Below are 21,145 nucleotides of genomic sequence, written 5' to 3'. Positions count from 1 at the left end.
AATGTAGTTGTGTGATTCTGTTTTGAGCCAGTTTGTTTGACTCGGATTCTGCCTTAGTCTTTCCCTGAAGTTATTTAATATGTATTGTAATTCTTAATTAAGTTAATACAATGTAACTCATTGAATTCAGTTGAATTTACCCATACTAAATATGAGGTACTACATTTTGATACATATTAGTTTGTTAATTTTCAATTGATTGTATACTTAAGAGTACTTGGGTATTTTGGCTGTTTCTTATACCAATAAATGTGCCTTTCTACACCACAAAGAAGCATAACTCCTAGCATTATGTCTACACTGTCACGTCCTGGAGGAGCCATATTTCTACATGAATAAACCGACTCTTCTTTGCCAAAAGCTGTATCCTTATGACAAATAATCATATTTTCTGTTGCAAATCAGCTGTTTAACTAAACTTTGTCGTGTGGGACACTGAGAACATTTTGGTCTCAAAATACAACTTCACATTGAAACATAGTAATTTTTCGTCACTTTCTTTCCATTAGCCGCGGGTCTTGGATGGATGACTGAATAAATAAATCAGTTCACGAAAGTATGACTTGGAGCACTAATGCATGTGAACGTACCAAAGTCAGAATCTGCCAACCCTGTTGTGCGGCACAGGGGAGAGATAATGACTGTTGTCTGGGCTCTCAGCATATGCTAGAACATAAGTGTGTCTGTCAGTGCCTCATACAGCTTTGGTCTAGGCTGAAGATACGGGGATGAAAACGTAGCGTTCATGAAACCTGTTTTGAGGAAAAACACTCTGATGTTATTTTAATTTTCTTGGGGGAATAAAATACAAAATATATCTGCGGCGTCTTCACAGAAGATCCTAGTGCAACTGCAGGTAAAGTGCATTTTTATGAAGAGACTTGATAACTGTTGGCAGATTATCTTAGTGCTTAGAAGTTAACAGAAAAAAAATGAAACAGCTCTAGACTGCCTGATGTGGCCCCTGTGCTCTCTGTACCTGCACTTGGCACATGTATCAACAGCCTGCGGCTTTTCCTTTGGCTCTCTTTGGGAAGAAAATAGACATCATCACAGACAAAACTCTGCACATCTTGAGATCACCTTCAACTGGTATGAAAAATGAAAGCGTGAAACACCCGTTGTGCATGGTAAATGTGTTTGTTTTTTCTATCATATTTTAATGGTCTCTGTACCTCAAGGAGCAAGTCCTGCTGTGCAAACCTGTTTCTTGATTTGGGCATAACTTGGATTTCATATTCTGGTTCAATAGTGCCCTCAAATTGTGAATGCTTAATTCTTGTGTGCTGCTTTCTGTGTTTATTCAGGGCTAACAGCAAGTCTTGGATAGTATGACAAACCAAGAGACAGGCTGACACTCAGCCATCAGGGTGAGGCCAAGCCCTCTGCTCCTCTAGAGCCCCCAGGTGGGAGCGAGGTGGAGGGGAATGGAGAAAGAAAAAGGAAAAAAGGAAAACTAACACTAACACAATTTTTTTGCTTTACTGTTATCCCTATAACTTGGTATTAAATGACAAATCATGAAATTGTTTTGCAATATGAAAAGTTTTTCATTAGCATTTGCGAATAGAACCAACTGTTTGTTTTTTGCCTGAGGAGAATTCCAGATGGCAGCACCTCAGCAGTACTGACTCATTCGGTGTGGAGAACATAAAGGTCACTTCACAAGCCGCTGAAGAAGAAGAAGAAGTTATACCCACAGATTTGTAATTTTAAAAACACTTAATAAGCAGCAATAAACATTGTATTAAATAACTTTAAGAAGAGGTTCAATCTTGACTTCTATTTGACTTCCGAGGATTCAAGAACGTTATGTAAGTCAGTAAAGCATGGGCATAATGTTCCTCACAGGAGAAAACTAAAGTTTCATCTTATCACTGTTGATTATGAGAACTTGGTAATATTATAACCACCTTAATAACTGCTACATGTTATCTTTATCATCACTAGAAATAGGTCAAATGAGATCACAAACACGAGGGGTCACATGATCAGACAGGTTGTAGAAGATCTTGACAGTTTTTTCCTTTACTCTGGATGTACTAGGCTACCACTATAAGCATGATATTCTAATTTATTAATAATAGTGAATGTCTGCTATTTTTATAATAACTCAAACGCAAAACACTGACAAGTTGCCTGATCTATAAAACTAATCATTTTTCAAGTATAATGGTGAATTGCATTGTCCTCAAAGGATCCATCGTATGCCCATTTTACCACAGTTGATATGGCTCCTTGGGGTCTTAATGAAATGTCTGTAACATATTTTGGTCAAATACCACAAGGATCATTTAAAACAGCACCTTTTACCCTGTCTAAAACAGCCCTCCTCAGATTTACCTATTTTGAGTGCCCCGCCCCCCCTCTCACATCGGCATGTTTATGCGACCACTTAGATGTCTGACGGGTAGCAGCAGCGATAGCTCGCCAGCTAACGTTAGCCCGGGAGCCGGGTCGTCTCTCCCGGAGCCGGTGAGATAATGAAAGGGGGTGGTCCAAGGCCATGTAGGGAGACTCCCTACATGGGCATGGTGTGACTATGACGTATTTATCGCTCGTAATCCCTTTCGACGCACTCTAGCATATCGTTTCTAACATAGAGGAACCACAACAAATCGTGGGAGTTGTTTTTTTCCAGAGTTTTGGGGGACGGTAGACATGCCAGATACCCAAATTAATGTGAGGAAGCACTACAAAAGTGGAATTTAGATAATTTGTACACTTTAAGTGGTGCTCAGCTTCACCACACACAGGGAAAAGGAAATGGTATATACTTGAATATATGCGTGAATATGTTCACTGCTTTCGAAAAAAAAAAAAAAAAAAATTTGCTAAAAATGAAAAACTAGACATAATAATACAACTCGCACCCTCTGTTACCCCTCATGTTGGCAGAGAAACAACCATACATCCTCACATCCAAAGTTGCTAGACACAAACAAGTCTTGTTTAAGAACAGCAGAACTGTTGTGATACTATTTCGGTTGTCTATTTGTTGGCGTGTACAAAGTCATGCATTTTTATGTCCTTAATGTCCTGAAAGTAGCAGTCACTGCCACGCAAAGCCGGGTACCAATTACCTCCATTGCACCCCTGCATCTCTCTCTCCTCTCGGTCCCTTACCTCTGAGAGGGAACAAACAGTGACTTGCAGGCATCTGAAGTCCCGGCTTCTGTGATGGAGTGAATGATGACAATAACAGGTATAAAACAAATGTGTCAAAGTAGAACAATAGCAGTCAGGGGCACACAGAGAGAATGTGATGACTGGCTCACACAGAGGAACTTTTTCCATTGTTAAATATAATCATCCTCTGTTCTGCTTGCACACTAGGGAAATTCCCCCGGGTGTTCATTTACATGAAACTTGGCAAATTTAGCAACTTCTCAGATTCACTGCTGTGTTTTTGAGGCTAATACATCCCACTAAGCGCACTTGGGACTTGAGTGATTGCCATTCAAAAGTTTCAGAAGGGAGCACTGAGGTTATGACAATTCTGAAGATATATTATGTGACATTCTCCTTATTTATAACTTCATATAATGATAATGAAAAATGAAAATGGAGACCCACCTCTGCTAAAGATGTCTGAGTCTTTATAGCAGTGCGAATGTTCTCTGATTCTTTGAAAATCTCATCACGTATATGAACATTTTGTTGCATCAGAGTGCTGCATTTAAAGCAAACATGTCAGGGAATAAATAATAAATTGATCTGTGAGTGCAGCAAATCTGGCTTAAGAGATTTCTCCTCAGTACTTTCAAATATCATGACTTTCAAACATGTCCCACTTACAGCAGCTTCAATTAATGCAATGTCAGGTAAAAATAATAAGACAGGGTGAGATTAAGAATGTCCATCTTGAAGCACGCTGGCAGTAATGGTGTTTGACAACAGAAAATTATTTATTTTGCTGTATTTAGAGCACTTAAACTAAAGTGATGAAACATAAAAAAGGAAGCACTGGAAAAAGCACATACCACATTTGTTAAATTACGGATATATCACAGTACATAATGTACAATTCAACGACAGAAAATTGTCTATGGTTAAAAAACATTTAAAATAGGGCTGGGCAATTCATATAATTATCACACTATATTATTATTATAATTATTATTAATAGCAATATAACAAAGTATTTATTGTATACATTTCTTATGCATTGGTCAAGTACAGGGAGGAGGTATAACACATAGGTGGTTTTAATGACCTACCCCAGAAGAAGAGTAATGTGACATTTGTTGCATGTTTATCAAATATCATCTAGCCCAGACTTAAATTGATTTTATTATAACTTAAACGTCTGTAGTTACATTGTCAGCCTGGGGTTGGATTATGCTTTTTCTATGTTTTATCAGATGGCCCATGTGTTGAAATGAATTTTATTATCATAGTAGAATTGGTATTCAATGCACACAATATATGTGTTAATGTACATACTGTAGTATTGTGGTTCACTTTCTCCAATGCATTGATCTGTGACTAAATACCTGCAAAATGACATTAATTCAGCAAAGTTGTGTTTCCCTGCTAATTAGCACATGTTAACATGCAATACACGCTGCGGTTGTAAACATGGAAAACATTATAGCTTACGCACTCAACATCTGCACATTAGCAGTGGCATTGTGACCATGCCGACATTAGCATCCAGCCCAATGTCCCATTGTACAACCTCACTGAGCTGTGAGACTGGCTTCGCACTGTTGCTTTTTGAATTAATGAATCAAAAGGCTCCTGTAAACAAACAACTATGTGGCCCCAATGCTGCTTTTTCGGCCCATTGGTTCTTCTTATTGGCCCGTGCACAGATTGTATATAAGGTTTTCTCTAGGCAAGCTGAGAAGGTGGGATCAGAAGCAGGAGACAGAGAACCGAGATAAAGAAGTCACGAGTCAAGCATCTGGTGAGCTAACACACAGCTGGCGAGCTGGTGAATTTCTGTTTCGGTCAGAAGCTACAAGCTTCTGCTTTTAAAAACGACCTAATGACGTAAATGATCTTCATATTACCTCTACCGTGCATTTGAATAATAGCACAGAGCAAGAGAGAGAGAGAGAGCCCTGCGATTCCACCATTACATGATTTGGCAGATATTGCTGAAGCATCACTTTAGCTGAATCAAGGCCGAATTGTTCATTTCCATCACATCATTGGAGGCAGGATTAAATGAGCAGAACATAATGACGAGCAGGAGGAAGTGTACTCTAGCTAAGTGGAATCCTACTGTAGGTAAATGAGAGGTGGTGTGAAATGCATTATTTTTATCTACAGCTCGATTTTATCTAGCTTCTGTCCCTCAAGAGATTTGAAACAATGGACTCAGCAAAGTGAAAAAACTATAATCAAATGATGGTAAGAGTTTGCCCTTTGAGGTAAAATGTATTTACTCATTTTCACACCCCCAAATTTCATGTAGTTTAGAGTTACATATTGTAAATTCAGCAGACTTTTGGAAGAAATGTTTGGAAGCGCTGGTTGCTGTTTATGTGATGACGAGGGAGTTTGCATCACAGAACAAACACAGTAAGATGGTTAAAAACAGTGTTGTCAAGTTTTGATATTTTAACAAAACTGTCAACAAACTTTGTTACAGTGACAATATAAGTTTTTCCTTAAGAAACATTATTTGTGACATATTATAGCGACACCGTGGCATACAGTTTGTGCATTGTGTTCTCACCCCTCACTATCTCTCTTTCTCTTTCTATCACACACACACACACACACACACACACACGTCCCTCTCACATTCCATCAATGATGTGTTGTGTGGCTGCATAACATAAGGTCTAATCTAGGTGGTTTCGAAATGCACTCTGATTGTATTACATGTATGCACAGATGTGTTGAATCTGACGTGCTCTTTACTATAAAGGTGTAGGAATATCCAACTATCTTTGGTGGCATCTGGATAAACAGCCATTGTTAGCATGTTCTGTCTCCACATTTGCATGTGCCCAAATGATGTTCCTCATCTTGTGTATGGGATATGTAATGAAGCAAAGATAATGCATGCAACTGCATGGCATGAAAGAATAATGCACATTAAAAAGTAAAGATTGCTGGTAATTTGTTTTTTGTCCTGCTTACTTGTGCTACAAATAACACTTGCAGTTATGTGACGTAATTTCACCTAAAACAGAGCAGTGTTAATTATAACTGTCAACACATTCATCACTGAGGACTTAAACAATTCTAATCATATTATAGGTCTTTACCTCCAAAACAAATACATCAAAAATGCATTGAGCAGAATATTGGTAATTTACATGGTTTGATGCAACTATGTTGTTTGTAATGTTAAAGCTATGAATAATTCTGTCTATACCAGAGCATTGGAGAAAATGTTGTATCAATATTTTCTTTTCTAATTTTTACATTGGCCTTCTGCAAGTTGTTTACAGTCCGTGTATCTTTTGTTCACTGGATTTTCTGTCCAGAAATGAGTATGAAAAAATACAAAACGAGTGGACATTTGGTTTTTGTTTTAAAATGCAAACATGTATATTATAAATATTGAAAATAAATTATAGGAGAACTTCCGGTTACGTCATGGAGGGATAGGTCGCACGGTATCAGAGCTCCCGATAGCCAGGTGCCAATACCCCTGAAAACTCGAATATTCAGAGCTAGAAATCATCTCTGCTGTAATGAAAAGGGGGAGAGGTTCGAAGGGTAGGAAAACTGCGGTTAATCACCCTGAAAATACGGCGCAAGACGAAGCTGAAAACGCGCTAGCTGACCTTGAGATGGAAGAAGATGGCTGCCATGAAACTACCTGCTTTGAACTAGCCAACAGCGAGGCTGGAATGCGCTCGGGTCTGGCAAACATTAGCAAGGACATAAAGGACTTAAAAACAGAAATGAAAGCCTCATTCCGCGCATTTGGTGAAGATTTTAGGAGGGACGTGAAACAAGACTTGGATGATTTCAAAAAAGGAATTAACCAAGAGTTAATCAGTGCCAAGTTAAGAAAACTTGGCACTGAACAGCAGCTGCAGAGCGGGAGGCTAAACGAGGCAGAGACGCGGCTGGAGAAGCTAGAATCTTGGGCACTGGAGGCAAACAACGCTCTCATTACCTCTTTGAAAGAACAGAAAACCCTGCAAGACAAGTTAACTGATTTGGAGTCGAGGTCGAGGAGAAATAATCTCCGCATCTATGGGGTCCCTGAGGGAGAAGAGGGCGAATCGACAGCTAAGTTTTGCAAGACATGCTCAGGCGTGAACTTCAACTGCCGGATGACTTAAATCTCCAAATACAAAGAGCGCACCGATCGCTGGCACCCAAGCCAGCAGCCGGCGCTCAGCCAAGACCTATCATCGTTAATTTCCTGGAATTCACCACCAAAGAGAGAGTCTTACGGGACGCGTGGAAAACCAAAATACAGCTGAGAAACAAACTTCTTTCATTCGATCATGATTATGCGACAGAGGTTGTACAAAAGAGGAAAGAATACAACGCTTCTAAAAGAGTCCTGAAGGAAAAAGGCATCCGGTTTCAGACACCATTCACCAGGATGAGAGTCCACTGGAGCACGGGAGCCCGAACCTACAACGACGCGAGGGAAGTGAAGAAGGAATTGGTGAAACACGGACTCATTGAACCGACACCGGCTCGCGACACGGAGGAGACCGGGTTGGAGACACGGCTTTCCGCGGCGATGGAGTGGCAGCGCAGAGAGGGACCTCGGAGGAGCACCGCTTCAGCAACGACCCTGGCAACAACACGCGCAAGGGATAAACTACAAGAATTCAGAAGATCTGGAGATTGAAGTAGGATTAAGACAACAAACATGATAACCTGTCCGGTAGGAATGTTCCGTTTTAAACTACGTCTACAAAAGGCTGAATATTGATCAGCACGTTTGCCCTATGTAAGTATAAAAGACTATCGGGACCTGAGTGTTACCCTATTTTTTATTCTTTTTCTCTCATAGTTTTTTTTCTTATCCGTTGGACTCACTTAGAATGACAAAAGCCTGTACCGTAGGCCATTATGTCATTACTAAGTTAGGGCCCTCTCCGAATGGGAGGCTTTCCCTTCGGCCCCCCAACGGGACCGGAATTCTGGAGGACGAGAAGACCCTCCTTCTTTTGGAAGTGTTTTATTTGTTTAGTTCGTATTCTGCCACTGTTCAGGCACGGTTAGCTCAAGTGTTTTATTTGTTTAGTTCGTATTGTGCCACTGTTCAGGCACGGTTAGTGGGGCCACTGATGTTCTTATTTGTCCTTAAGTGATGCACGTTAGTGATGTGAGGATAGCGTCCTTAAATGTGAATGGTTTAAATAATCCAATTAAAAGAAAAAAAGTAATAACCAAAATGAAGAGGGAAAACATCCACTTGATATATTTACAAGAGACTCACCTTTCTCAGCAGGAGCATTCTAAGCTTGGGTCTTTTGGATATAAAAATGCCTTTTATAGTACGTTTAAGAATGGCCCCAAAAGAGGAGTTGCCATATTAATCTCTAATTGTGTGAACTTTGAATTCATTAAAGAAACTAGGGCTACGTTGTAGCACTGGCGGGCCCGAGCACCTGCACGTTGAAGCCTGTTGCGGTCGGTGGAGAGAGCGATCGATGACTAAGCGCATGTCTCCGCGTTCCATCCATTTTGCGCTCGGCGGCAGTAGGTTTGCCAGTAGGTGGCGCCATCACTATTATTACACACAGACATATACATCTGTTCAAGTAGCCGCTCTGATATAGCGTGAGCAATTTTGTGTCAATTGGACAATTTTACCACAACGTAATTTTCACACTGATTAGTAGGTGGCGCTATGACCCTGAACTAATATTTATATGTGGAGCTGTTCAGATCAGTATTGTGATTATAGGTCAGTAGTTTGGAGCCGGTTGAGATAATGCAGAGTGGATTAACAAAGTACTTCCTGTTTCCTGGCGAATCAGTAGGTGGCGCTATTACACTGAGGAAATATTGACACACAGAGCTGTTCAGGCTTGTACTATTATCATGTGACAGAAGAGTGGTAGTAATAGGACAATGCCAGGTGGACTTAAGAAAACATCGCCTCGTCTGGCGCCAAACATCAATGTTTACATGGTTTGAGGAAATGTCACAATTCTGACCTTGATCCAATGACTTGACTGAGGTAATTTGAGCTGTATATTGTAAAGCAGCCAGGAGCAGTTCATCAAAATATAAAACATGTCACTTCCTGTAGCCACCAGGGGGCGCTGTGATTTCAATTCATGATTTCTGTGTAGCTGTCATCAGGCCGGGACTCTTTTCTTACATGTCTAGTTTGGACTCGATTGGACCATGTGTGTTCGAGACACAGATGCTTGTGTTTTGATGGCGTTTAATCAAACTTTGACGCCACGCCACGGTCACACGGTGTGATGGGAAAAAAATCCCTTAGTCACTTTTTTTCTTATCTTGTTTTGATGACACTCATCTGAATTTGAAGTTGACCAGATGAAAGCTCTACGACAAGTACATAAAACAAAAAAAGTGGAATATGGCTAAAATGGCCACTAAATTCAAAATGGCGGACTTCCTGTTGCTTTTTTCACAATGCTCCTTGAGACTTTTTTTCATGACTGGTCACGATACACCTATGTCCCAATTTAGGTGAAGATCGAAGAAGGGGAAACCTAGGGGCTGGTTCCAGGGGGCGCTGTTGAGCTATTTTGCCACACCCAATTCAAATTTCTCCAGAATACTAAAATATCCGCAGACCTTGAATTTCCTGCAAAGTTTCAAAACTTTTTGAGCATGTCTAGACCCTGAAAAAGCCCCCCAAAGGGAAATAATAATAACTAGGGCTATGTTGTAGCACTAACGGGCCCGAGCACAGGCTATTCCAAGTCTGTTGCGGTCGGGGAAGAGAGAACGTTCGATGACCAAGCGCTCGTCTCCACATTGCCTGCATTTGCCCTGTGCGGCAAGGATGATCGCTCCACTTCTTCTGGCCAGCCGCTGGTGCTGAACTAGAGGTAAGTAACCTTCAAACTATACAACATAACCTAATACTTTATCTATCATCATATGCTTACATGCCTCAAGTTTTTTGTAATATGTAATTGTTTTAAAAGTAACCGTTTATTTATCGCGTCTAATGAACAGATTGAAGCAAGTTAATTGATAGTTCGTTACTTAACATTATCAATCTGTCATTATCATCAGGTTATGTACCACAGTCTTTTAAAATAGCTGTCATCAAACCCCTACTCAAAAAACCCACCCTAGACCCAGAGGTTTTAGCCAATTACAGACCAATATCTAACCTCTCCTTCATTTCTAAAATCTTAGAAAAAGTGGTAGCCAATCAGCTGTGTGAGTTTCTCCAGGAAAATAATATATATGAAGACTTTCAATCGGGGTTTAGAGCCAATCACAGTACAGAGACAGCCTTGGCAAAAGTCACTAATGACCTTTTAATAGCCTCAGATCAGGGACTTGTGTCTGTCCTCGTTCTGTTAGATCTCAGTGCAGCATTCGACACAATTGACCATCAAATTTTATTACAAAGACTAAAACAGTTAATTAACATTAATGGAACCGCCCTTAACTGGTTTAAATCGTATTTTTCTGATCGCTCCCAATTTGTGCAAATTAATGATGAGTCATCTGTGCGCACCAAAGTTAATCATGGTGTTCCACAGGGCTCTGTGCTCGGCCCAATTTTATTCTCATTATATATGCTTCCACTAGGAAACATTATCAGGACACACTCGGTAAATTTCCACTGCTATGCGGATGACACCCAGTTATATTTGTCAATAAAACCTGAACAAAGTAATCAATTAACTAAACTTCGAACATGTCTCAAGGACATAAAAACCTGGATGACCCGCAATTTTCTCTTATTAAACTCAGACAAAACAGAGGTTATAATACTTGGCCCCAAACACCTTAGAGATGCATTATCTAATGATATAGCTGCGCTAGACGACATTGCCCTTGCTTCCAATGAAACAGTCAGGAACTTGGGAGTGATCTTCGATCCTGATTTATCCTTTAATAGTCACTTAAAACAAATTTCTAGGACCGCTTTTTTCCACTTGCGTAATATTTCAAAAATTAGACATGTCCTTTCACAAAAAGATGCAGAAAAACTAGTCCACGCCTTTGTTACATCGAGACTGGACTATTGTAATTCATTATTATCAGGCTCCAGCAGGAAGTCGTTAAAGACTCTACAGCTTGTCCAAAATGCTGCAGCACGTGTCCTGACGAGAACAAAGAGAAGAGAGCACATTTCTCCAATATTAGCATCGCTACACTGGCTTCCAGTTAAATCTAGAATAGAATTTAAAATTCTCCTCCTCACCTTCAAGGCCCTTAATAATATAGCGCCTTTATACCTTAAAGAGCTGTTAATACCTTATAAACCCACTAGAGCACTCCGCTCCCAGAATTCAAGCCTACTTGTCGTCCCTAAATTCTCTAAAAGTAGAGTAGGAGCCAGAGCTTTTAGCCATCAAGCCCCTCGGCTGTGGAATAATCTACCACTTTCAGTTCGGGAGGCAGTCACCATCTGTTCGTTTAAAAGTAGGCTCAAAACCTTTCTTTTTGATAAAGCTTATAGTTAGAGCTAATTAGTGCGCCAGAACGTTACTTGTTCTATTTTATGACACATGACACACGGAGCTTCTCTTTCCAGCTTCTCCTTCCTCTTCTCCATCCCTATCCCCCTTCCCCGGAATCCCTTTGCTTTATCACCCGCAGATCCAGGGCCTCTGTGGCCGCACCATGGATTACGGTTTGTGGATCGCGCACCGGGGGTCGCGGTGTTGGATCCAGTGTGGCGGATTCTGAGTCATGTGGGCCGATCGTGGTGCTGGTGGCGGACCCTGTGTCGCGTTGGCATTGGGCACGGGCGGTGGACCAGGACCGCAGTGGTGGCTTGTGATGGGTCCTCCTGGTGGGCGGCGGTGGACGGTGACTGAGGACTGAAGTGGCGTCTGGTCTGGATGGTGGATCGTGGTCTAGATGGTTGCTGAGCATGGACTGTGCTTCATCAATGCTGCTAGAGACTTTGATTATTGATGATGTTCTCCTGCACGTGGCATCTATTGCACTTCTGTCCGTCCTGGGAGAGGGATCCCTCACATGTGGCTCTCTCTGAGGTTTCTACATATTTTTACCCTGTTAAAAGGGTTTTTTGTAGTTTTTCCTTACTCTTGCTGAGGGTTAAGGACAGAGGATGTCACACCCTGTTAAAGCCCTATGAGATGAATTGTAATTTGTGAATATGGGCTATACAAATAAAATTTGATTGATTGATTGATTGATTGATGATAATGATCGCTCCACTTCTTCTGGCCCGCCGCTGGTGCTGAACTAGAGGTAAGTAACCTTCAAACTATACAACATAACCTAATGCTTTATCTATCATCATATGCTTACATGCCTCAAGTTTTTTGTAATATGTAATTGTTATAAAAGTTACCGTTTATTTATCACGTCTAATGAACAGATTGAAGCAAGTTAACTCCACAGTCTTGTTTTGGTTGTGACTTTATTTATTTTTTTAATAAGTTACTATCAATACGCTACACGTGTACGTTTCATGTGATAGTAACAATGTTTCACCAATATTCTGATACAGGATGGTATATCCACCATTACTATTTTCACATCGTTTATTTAGTTTGTCATGGAGTTGTAGAGTGAATTAGACAGTATAGATAAGATTATAATGTCCACATATCAGTGTTATAAACACTTCTCCAATAAATTATATAATTATGTTTTCACACTGAGGGAAGTGGAGAAACTTGATGTGGACTGTTATCAACAGCTCTGTGGGAGATCATCACCTTGAATATTACAGATGAGGTAGAAAGACATTTTATCTATGTGTACAATGTTGTATTTCTTTCTCACGTTTTATCAAAAGCGATTTAAAGTATGTGCATTTAACCATTAGGATACAAACCCAGACCCTAGTACATCGGTTCTAGCTGAAATATGTGGTGCTTCATAAAAAACACAAAACATTCATAACAGTACGCTTCTGCTCCTCATTAATGCTGCTCCTGATGTCCCCAGCAGCAACATGGTGGAGATCTGCAGCTTCATGCTGGTCAACTGGAAGACAACTGATTAAGATTAAAAGATAAAGATTAAGATCCATTTATCCATCCCAAACACATGCACAGACATGCAAAGGCACACTCATGCAGGTAGGGAAATTTAATCTCTGCTTTTTACCCATCTGGTGCAGGACACACAGAGCAGTGAGCGACCATGTACGGCGCTCGGGGAGCAGATGTTGGGGGATTGAGGTGCCTTGCTCATGGGCACTAGAGAGGGTAGGGAGACTCTTGGATTTTTGGACAGATCAATCCAGGTTCGACTTTTGTTGTATCTCCATGGAGTCGAACCAAAGACGAACCAGAGACCTTCTCTGCCCATAGTCCAAGTTTCTGCCACTCCATCACCGCCTCTCCTCATGCATCATCAAACTAGTAATCTACACATCACTCCATGCGTTGCTCCCTTAACTACAGATGGCCTACGAATGTCATGGAGTTTTACAGTGAATTAGACAGTTTAGGTATGATTTTAATCTCCACACATCAGTGTTGTAAACAGTTCTCAAATTAATTATAGAATTATGTTTTCACACACTGAGAGAAGTGGAAAGACTTGATGTGGACTGTTATCAATAGGTCTGTGGGAGATTATCACCTTGAATAGTACTGATGAGGTAGAAAGACATTTTATCTATTTGTACAATGTTGTATTTCTTTCAGTACTTTTATCAGAAGGGACTTAAAATATGTACATTTAACCATGAGGATACAAACCAAGACCACAGTACAACGGTTCTATCTGAAATCTGTTGTGCTTTATACACAACACAAAACATTCTTTAACAGTGCGTTTTTTTCTCTTCATAGATGAAGAACTGCAGCACCTGATGTCCTCAGCAGCAACATGGTGGAGATCTGATTTGATACACTTTAGATAAGAACCCAGTGTTTTATATTTCTGCTTTGCCATAAGAGACAGAACATGGTCATCACAGCTGTGTCCTTCAGGCTTGTCCGTCCCTAATAAAATGATAGGAAACATGAAAGTGATCGTCATTATTGTAGAGGAAGAGTTACATATGAACAAAGTGTGTAATCTTATTTTCTGTGGATATTCAACTGTGTATTTGAATATGCTTTTGGATTAAAACGTGCACTACCATGACAATGAATGTTTAGTATGGAGCTATTTCACATTAAAAGTATTGCATTATAATTTAATACATTATGTATTATGTGCAATACTTTGATTGTTTGTATTAGTAATGCATTATGTGCAATACTTTGATTGTTTGTATTAGTAATGAAAACAGGTCTGTACCTGGAGTCAGTGTTCAGTCTGGTTGGATTCAAGTTGTGTCTCATGCTGGACATGCTAGAGGAACATTTAACACAAATACACAGATATGTAAAGTCATACGTGTGCCAGGTCAACTTTTTAACAGACTTTTACATAGTAAAAATAAAATATGACTTCAAAGTTAAATCATTTCAGCTAAGGAAATAGGTAGTGCATATTAGCCTACAATTCTGTATGATACTGTCTGTTCTATTAAAGTTACAAGGCTTTGATTTACTCATATTTAACAAAAGAATTCAGTGAAGTGTGTCTGAGATTAGCGATTTAAAGAGTGAAGGTGGCAGACACGGTTACTTTTCACTGTAACACGTTACAACACTACTCTGAAGAAAGAGCTTTAGGACACGTAATGCTCCTTTGAACAGCTTCTCTTGCAATGCAGATGTGACGTTAAACACTCAGGTTTCAGCTAGTTCCTTGAGCCTACACACAGTCTCCTTTCTCAGATTAATCCTTATAAATTAACGCTTTTCTCTGCTTGGTGGACCTGGGTTCATAGTGTTGTGTCGGTAACAGCTAGCATTGGCTTCGAACCCGTTCGCAGCTGGTATGTAGTTTCCGGATTAGCGTCGCTAAGCTAGCACGCCTGATTCAAAGGCACCCTGCAAATCACTGCAAACACATGTAAATAAAATACTCCACGTGACTTACCACAGAAACGGGAGCGCAGTCGGCGTTAATGTGTCCGTCAGATGAACAAGCAGAACATCAAACTGTGCTACTGATACGATTTGTGTGTGAAGAGGAAGGAGAAGCTGGAAAGAGAAGCTCCGTGTGTCATGTGTCATAAAATAGAACAAGTAACGTTCTGGCGCACTAATTAGCTCTAACTATAAGCTTTATCAAAAAGGAAGGTTTTGAGCCTACTTTTAAACGAACAGATGGTGACTGCCTCCCGAACTGAAAGTGGTAGATTATTCCACAGCCGAGGGGCTTGATGGCTAAAAGCTCTGGCTCCTACTCTACTTTTAGAGAATTTAGGGACGACAAGTAGGCTTGAATTCTGGGAGCGGAGTGCTCTAGTGGGTTTATAAGGTATTAACAGCTCTTTAAGGTATAAAGGCGCTATATTATTAAGGGCCTTGAAGGTGAGGAGGAGAATTTTAAATTCTATTCTAGATTTAACTGGAAGCCAGTGTAGCGATGCTAATATTGGAGAAATGTGCTCTCTTCTCTTTGTTCTCGTCAGGACACGTGCTGCAGCATTTTGGACAAGCTGTAGAGTCTTTAACGACTTCCTGCTGGAGCCTGATAATAATGAATTACAATAGTCCAGTCTCGATGTAACAAAGGCGTGGACTAGTTTTTCTGCATCTTTTTGTGAAAGGACATGTCTAATTTTTGAAATATTACGCAAGTGGAAAAAAGCGGTCCTAGAAATTTGTTTTAAGTGACTATTAAAGGATAAATCAGGATCGAAGATCACTCCCAAGTTCCTGACTGTTTCATTGGAAGCAAGGGCAATGTCGTCTAGCGCAGCTATATCATTAGATAATGCATCTCTAAGGTGTTTGGGGCCAAGTATTATAACCTCTGTTTTGTCTGAGTTTAATAAGAGAAAATTGCGGGTCATCCAGGTTTTTATGTCCTTGAGACATGTTCGAAGTTTAGTTAATTGATTACTTTGTTCAGGTTTTATTGACAAATATAACTGGGTGTCATCCGCATAGCAGTGGAAATTTACCGAGTGTGTCCTGATAATGTTTCCTAGTGGAAGCATATATAATGAGAATAAAATTGGGCCGAGCACAGAGCCCTGTGGAACACCATGATTAACTTTGGTGCGCACAGATGACTCATCATTAATTTGCACAAATTGGGAGCGATCAGAAAAATACGATTTAAACCAGTTAAGGGCGGTTCCATTAATGTTAATTAACTGTTTTAGTCTTTGTAATAAAATTTGATGGTCAATTGTGTCGAATGCTGCACTGAGATCTAACAGAACGAGGACAGACACAAGTCCCTGATCTGAGGCTATTAAAAGGTCATTAGTGACTTTTGCCAAGGCTGTCTCTGTACTGTGATTGGCTCTAAACCCCGATTGAAAGTCTTCATATATATTATTTTCCTGGAGAAACTCACACAGCTGATTGGCTACCACTTTTTCTAAGATTTTAGAAATGAAGGAGAGGTTAGATATTGGTCTGTAATTGGCTAAAACCTCTGGGTCTAGGGTGGGTTTTTTGAGTAGGGGTTTGATGACAGCTATTTTAAAAGACTGTGGTACATAACCTGATGATAATGACAGATTGATAATGTTAAGTAACGAACTATCAATTAGGGGCAGAATCTCTTTAAGTAAGTTGGTAGGAATGGGATCTAAGATACAGGTTGTTGGTTTAGAACCTGAGATTAATTTGGTAAACTGATCACGGGTGATCAGAGAGAAGCTGTCTAAGTAATGGGTAGGATTCTCAGCCGTTTCTGAGATCTCTGTTGTTGGGAGGGTATTAGTGCCAATTGAGGGCAGGAGATGGTTGATTTTATTTCTAATAGTTTGAATTTTATCATTAAAAAAGGTCATAAAGATATTGCTATTTAGGGATGGAGGAATACTGGGTTCGGTGGAGGTGTGACTCTCTGTCAGCCTGGCTACAGTGCAGAAGAGAAACCTGGGGTTATTTTTATTCTCTTCTATTAGTTTTGAATAGTAGGCGGCTCTTACTTTGTGGAGAGCCTTTTTATATTCTTTAACACTATTCTTCCAGTCTATGAGGTTTTCAACATTGTTGCTGGACCGCCACTTCCTTTCTAGTTTTCTTGATAATTGTTTTAACTCATTTGTCTGGGAATTATACCACGGAGCTAATTTACTATGTTTGACATTTTTCTTTTTTAGAGGCGCTATTGAGTCTAATGTTAATCGTAATGAGTCTGCAGAGCTATCGACGAGGTGGTCGATCTCAATGGAGCTCAGGGTTTCAAAGAATTTGTTGTTTATATCTACTGCTAATACGGGTTTAAATGTAATTGGGATTATTTCCTTAAATTTAGCTACAGCACTATCAGGTAGACATCTAGAAAATGAATTTTTTATTAGTGGCATATATTCAGTTATTGAAAAATCAAAGGTTATTAAATTATGGTCTGATAGAACTGGATTGCGCGGAAGTACTGTTAAATTTTCAATTGCGACACCGTACGATAATACAAGGTCAAGTGTGTGGTTACCACAATGAGTAGGTTTGTGCACACACTGACTGAAACCAATATAGTCTAGTATTGAAATAAATGCTACGCTAAGGCAATCTTTATTATTATCAACATGAATATTAAAGTCACCAACAATAATAATTTTATCGGTCTTTAGGACTAAGTTTGATAAAAACTCAGGGAATTCCTTTAAAAATTCAGTATAAGCCCTGGGAGCACGGTAAACTACAGCAAATATGATTGGCTGTTGGTGGTTCCTGGATTGGCGTGGAAGACTAAGAACCAGACATTCAAATGACTTGTAGCTGAGTTTAGGTTTAGGATTAATTGATAGACTGGAGTTAAAAATAGCAGCAACTCCACCTCCTCGCCCAATTTCTCTAGGAACCTGTGAATTGATATGACTGGGGGGAGTAGATTCATTTAGACTGACATAATCATCAGGATGCAGCCACGCCTCAGTGAGGGACAATAAATCTATGTTGTAATCAGAGACTATTTCATTAACTAAAAAAGCCTTTTTTTCCAGTGATCTAATGTTTAAAAGACCACATTTAAAAGTCTGGGTTTCCTGTATTGTTTCAGAGGTTGTTTTAATTTGTATTAAATTTTTGTGTGGAGTTCTCGCTCTATTATTGTTTAATTTCAATAATTTAACCGGACGGTGAACAGACACAATCTCTATGGGGTTTTGTGACTGATCCAGAGGGAGCGCAGAGAAGTGTTTAGCACTGCAGCTCTGCTTCCTGGTCCCAACTATGGGTTGTCATGTTATAGACTTAGTAATATTCCTAGATAAGAGAGCTGCTCCATCCCAAGTGGGATGAACGCCGTCTCTCCTAACAAGACCAGGTTTTCTCAAAAAAGTTAGCCAATTATCTATAAAGCCCACGCCGTTTACAGGACACCACCTCGACAGCCAGCGGTTAAAAGACAACATGCGGCTAAACATGTCATCACCTGTTGTATTAGGGAGCGGGCCAGAGAAAACTACTGTGTCCGACATCGTTTTAGCAAAAGCACACACCGACTCAACATTCAATTTAGTGACCTCCGACATACGAAGCCGGGAGTCGTTGCTGCCGACGTGAATTACGATTTTATTGTATTTACCTTTTTTAGATTTAGCCATTAACTTAAGTTTAGATTCGATGTCGCCGGCTCTGGCCCCTGGGATACAATTAACTATGGTCGCTGGTGTCGCTAACCTGACGTTTCTCAGAACCGAGTCGCCAATAATCAGAGTTTGTTTATCAGCGGGTGCCTCGCTGAGTGGAGAGAATCTATTTGAAACGTGAGCTGGTGGCTCTTTAATCGTGGGCTTTCTAAGTCTAGCACTATGCCCCCTCTGGAACGTCACCCATCTGCCCTGGGCTCCCGGCTGCACGGGACTAGTCTGGGGACTGCTCGTTAAGGCTAAGCTACGTGCTAAGCTAGGTGGCTCCGCGGCTAGCGGGAGCCGGCTAACTACAGCTAACGGAGTTTCTAAGCTGCTGAGCCGAGCTTCTAAGTCGCTAAGCCGAGCCTCCATCGCTATCAACACACTACACTTATTACATGTACCACTACTGTTAAGGGAGGCAGAGGAGTAGGTAAACATTAGACACTCGGAGCAAGAGAGAGCAGTAGAGCAACAGGGAGAGAGAGAAGACATCGCTGCTATATAGCTACGAAGGTGAGCTCAGACAGAACACAGAATCACTAAGCACGATAGAATAAGGGTTGGTATGTGCGAGTGTTTAACTACAGACCTGTGATTTTAGCCGTAGTGCTACAGGGAAACAGCAGAGCGAATTAGCTCCGCTTGTGTTTTGATGGCGTTTCATCAAACTTTAACGCCACACCACGGTCAGACGGTTTTGCTAAAACGTAATCCTTCAATAACTTTAGATCTCCAATTTGTTGTGATGATGATCTTCTAAATTTGAAAGTGATCTGATGAAAGCTGTACGACAAGTACATTAAAGAAAAAATGTGGAATATGACCTAAATGGCCACTAAAGTCAAACTGCCGGGCTTCCTGTTGCGTTATTCATAATGCACTGATTGACTTTTTTGTGCATCTTGTCATGATACACAATAGTGTATGTTTTTTTTGAGGATCGGTGAATGCTAAATGAGGGGCTTTTCCGTAGGTGGCGCTCTTGAGCCATTTTGCCATGCCCTTTTCAAAATACTCCAGAATACGTAATTTTACGCCGCCTTCGAATTTGCTGCAAACTCCTACAACTTTTTGAGCACATTAAAGCCCTCAAAAAGCCAATGAGTTTAAACAGAGAAAAATAATAATAACTAGGGCTACGTTGTAGCACTAACGGGCCCGAGCACAGGCAATTTCAAGTCTGTTGCGGTCGGGGAAGAGAGAACGTTCGATGACCAAGCGCTCGTCTCAGCGTTGCATGATTTGCGCACTGCTGCAAGATAAACGCTTCACTTCCTGTAGCCAGCAGGTGGCGCTATGATTTTAAGTCATGGTGTCTTTGTTGATGTCATCAGGTCGCGCTTCTTGTCTTACATGTGTAGTTTGAACTCGATTGGACCAAATATGTCCAAGATACAGAAGCTTGTGTTTTGATGGCGTTTAGTCACATTTTGACGCGTCGCCACGGTCACACGGTGTGGCGAAAAATTTATCTTTCAATAACTTTAGATCTCCATCTTGTTGTGATGACACTCGTCTAAATTTTCAGTTGATCTGATGAAAGCTCTCCAAGAAGTACTTGAAAATGAAAAACATGGAATATGGTCCAAATCGAAAATGGCGGGGTTCCTGTTTTGTTTTTCAAATTGCTCCGAGCGCGTTTTTTGTGCATCTGGTGATGATACACAACTGTCTTCAATTTCGTGAGGATCAGTGAATTCTAAATGAGGTGTTTCTCCATAAATGAGGGGAAGCTCCGTTGGTGGCGCTGTTGAGCCATTTTGCCACGCCCATTCTTTAAAACCATCTGAATATCTTCAAGGGAGGGGGGCTGATGATACACACATGTAGTTTGAGGGAGATGGACCCATGAACACGGAAGTTAAAGCGTTTTCGTGTGTCATGGCGAGCTGATGTGACGCCCCGCCACAGTCAGACAGTGTGACGAAAAGTTGTTTCTTTGATAACTTTAGATCTCCATCTTGTTGTGATGACACTCGTCTAAATTTTCAGTTGATGTGATGAAAGCTGTACGAGAAGTATATCAAATTAAAAGATTATGAAATATGACCAAAATGGCCACGAAATCGAAAATGGCGTGCTTCCTGTTGCGTTTTTCATAATACTCCCCCGGTGCGTTATTTGTGCATCTGGTGATGATACACAACTGTCTTCAATTTCGTGCGGATCAGTGAATGCTAAATGAGGTGTTTCTCCGTAAATGAGGGAAAGCACCGTTGGTGGCGCTGTTGAGCCATTTTGCCACACCCATTTCCAAATACCCCAGAATACGTAAATTTCCACGAGGCCCATAATCTGCCCTATAGATGTTGAATGCATTCTGTAGTGAGAACACATTCAAGCACATGTCCTACACCTCCATGAGAGGGGGGAGGGGTGAGAAGGGGGAGGGATGAGAGGGGTGAAAGGGGGTGGGGTAAGATGGGGGCGGGTGAGAGGGGGGCGGGG

General features: G+C 40.7%; 1 protein-coding gene and 1 long non-coding RNA gene across 2 annotated transcripts; one reads left to right on the top strand and one right to left on the bottom strand.

The window, feature by feature from the left end:
- The first annotated feature begins 10,120 nt into the window (after positions 1-10,120).
- Positions 10,121-12,240, top strand: LOC133951269 (uncharacterized). Its single transcript, XM_062385112.1, has 2 exons — positions 10,121-11,529; positions 11,707-12,240. The coding sequence occupies exons 1-2, from the start codon at positions 10,677-10,679 to the stop codon at positions 11,925-11,927; spliced, it is 1,074 nt and encodes a 357-aa protein (XP_062241096.1). The 5' UTR covers positions 10,121-10,676; the 3' UTR covers positions 11,928-12,240.
- Positions 12,241-12,515: 275 nt separating this feature from the next.
- On the bottom strand, positions 12,516-15,119 carry LOC133952317 (uncharacterized). Its single transcript, XR_009920535.1, has 3 exons — positions 15,031-15,119; positions 14,341-14,394; positions 12,516-14,039 (listed from the first exon to the last, which is right to left on the bottom strand). It is a non-coding gene; the product is annotated as an uncharacterized LOC133952317 (long non-coding RNA).
- Positions 15,120-21,145: the final 6,026 nt, after the last annotated feature.

This window comes from Platichthys flesus, chromosome 4 (genome assembly GCF_949316205.1).
Source record: "Platichthys flesus chromosome 4, fPlaFle2.1, whole genome shotgun sequence".
In the NCBI taxonomy this organism is placed as follows: Eukaryota; Metazoa; Chordata; class Actinopteri; order Pleuronectiformes; family Pleuronectidae; genus Platichthys; species Platichthys flesus.
This window is presented reverse-complemented; position numbering and strand designations above follow the sequence as displayed.

What these genes read in the sequence shown, in the direction of transcription:
- LOC133951269 (XM_062385112.1), top strand. Translation starts at nt 10,677, where the DNA reads ATGCTTCCACTAGGAAACATTATCAGGACACACTCGGTAAATTTCCAC. An exon ending in CACCATCTGTTCGTTTAAAA is followed by an intron (nt 11,530 to 11,706) that starts GTAGGCTCAAAA and finishes TATCACCCGCAG; the next exon opens with ATCCAGGGCCTCTGTGGCCG.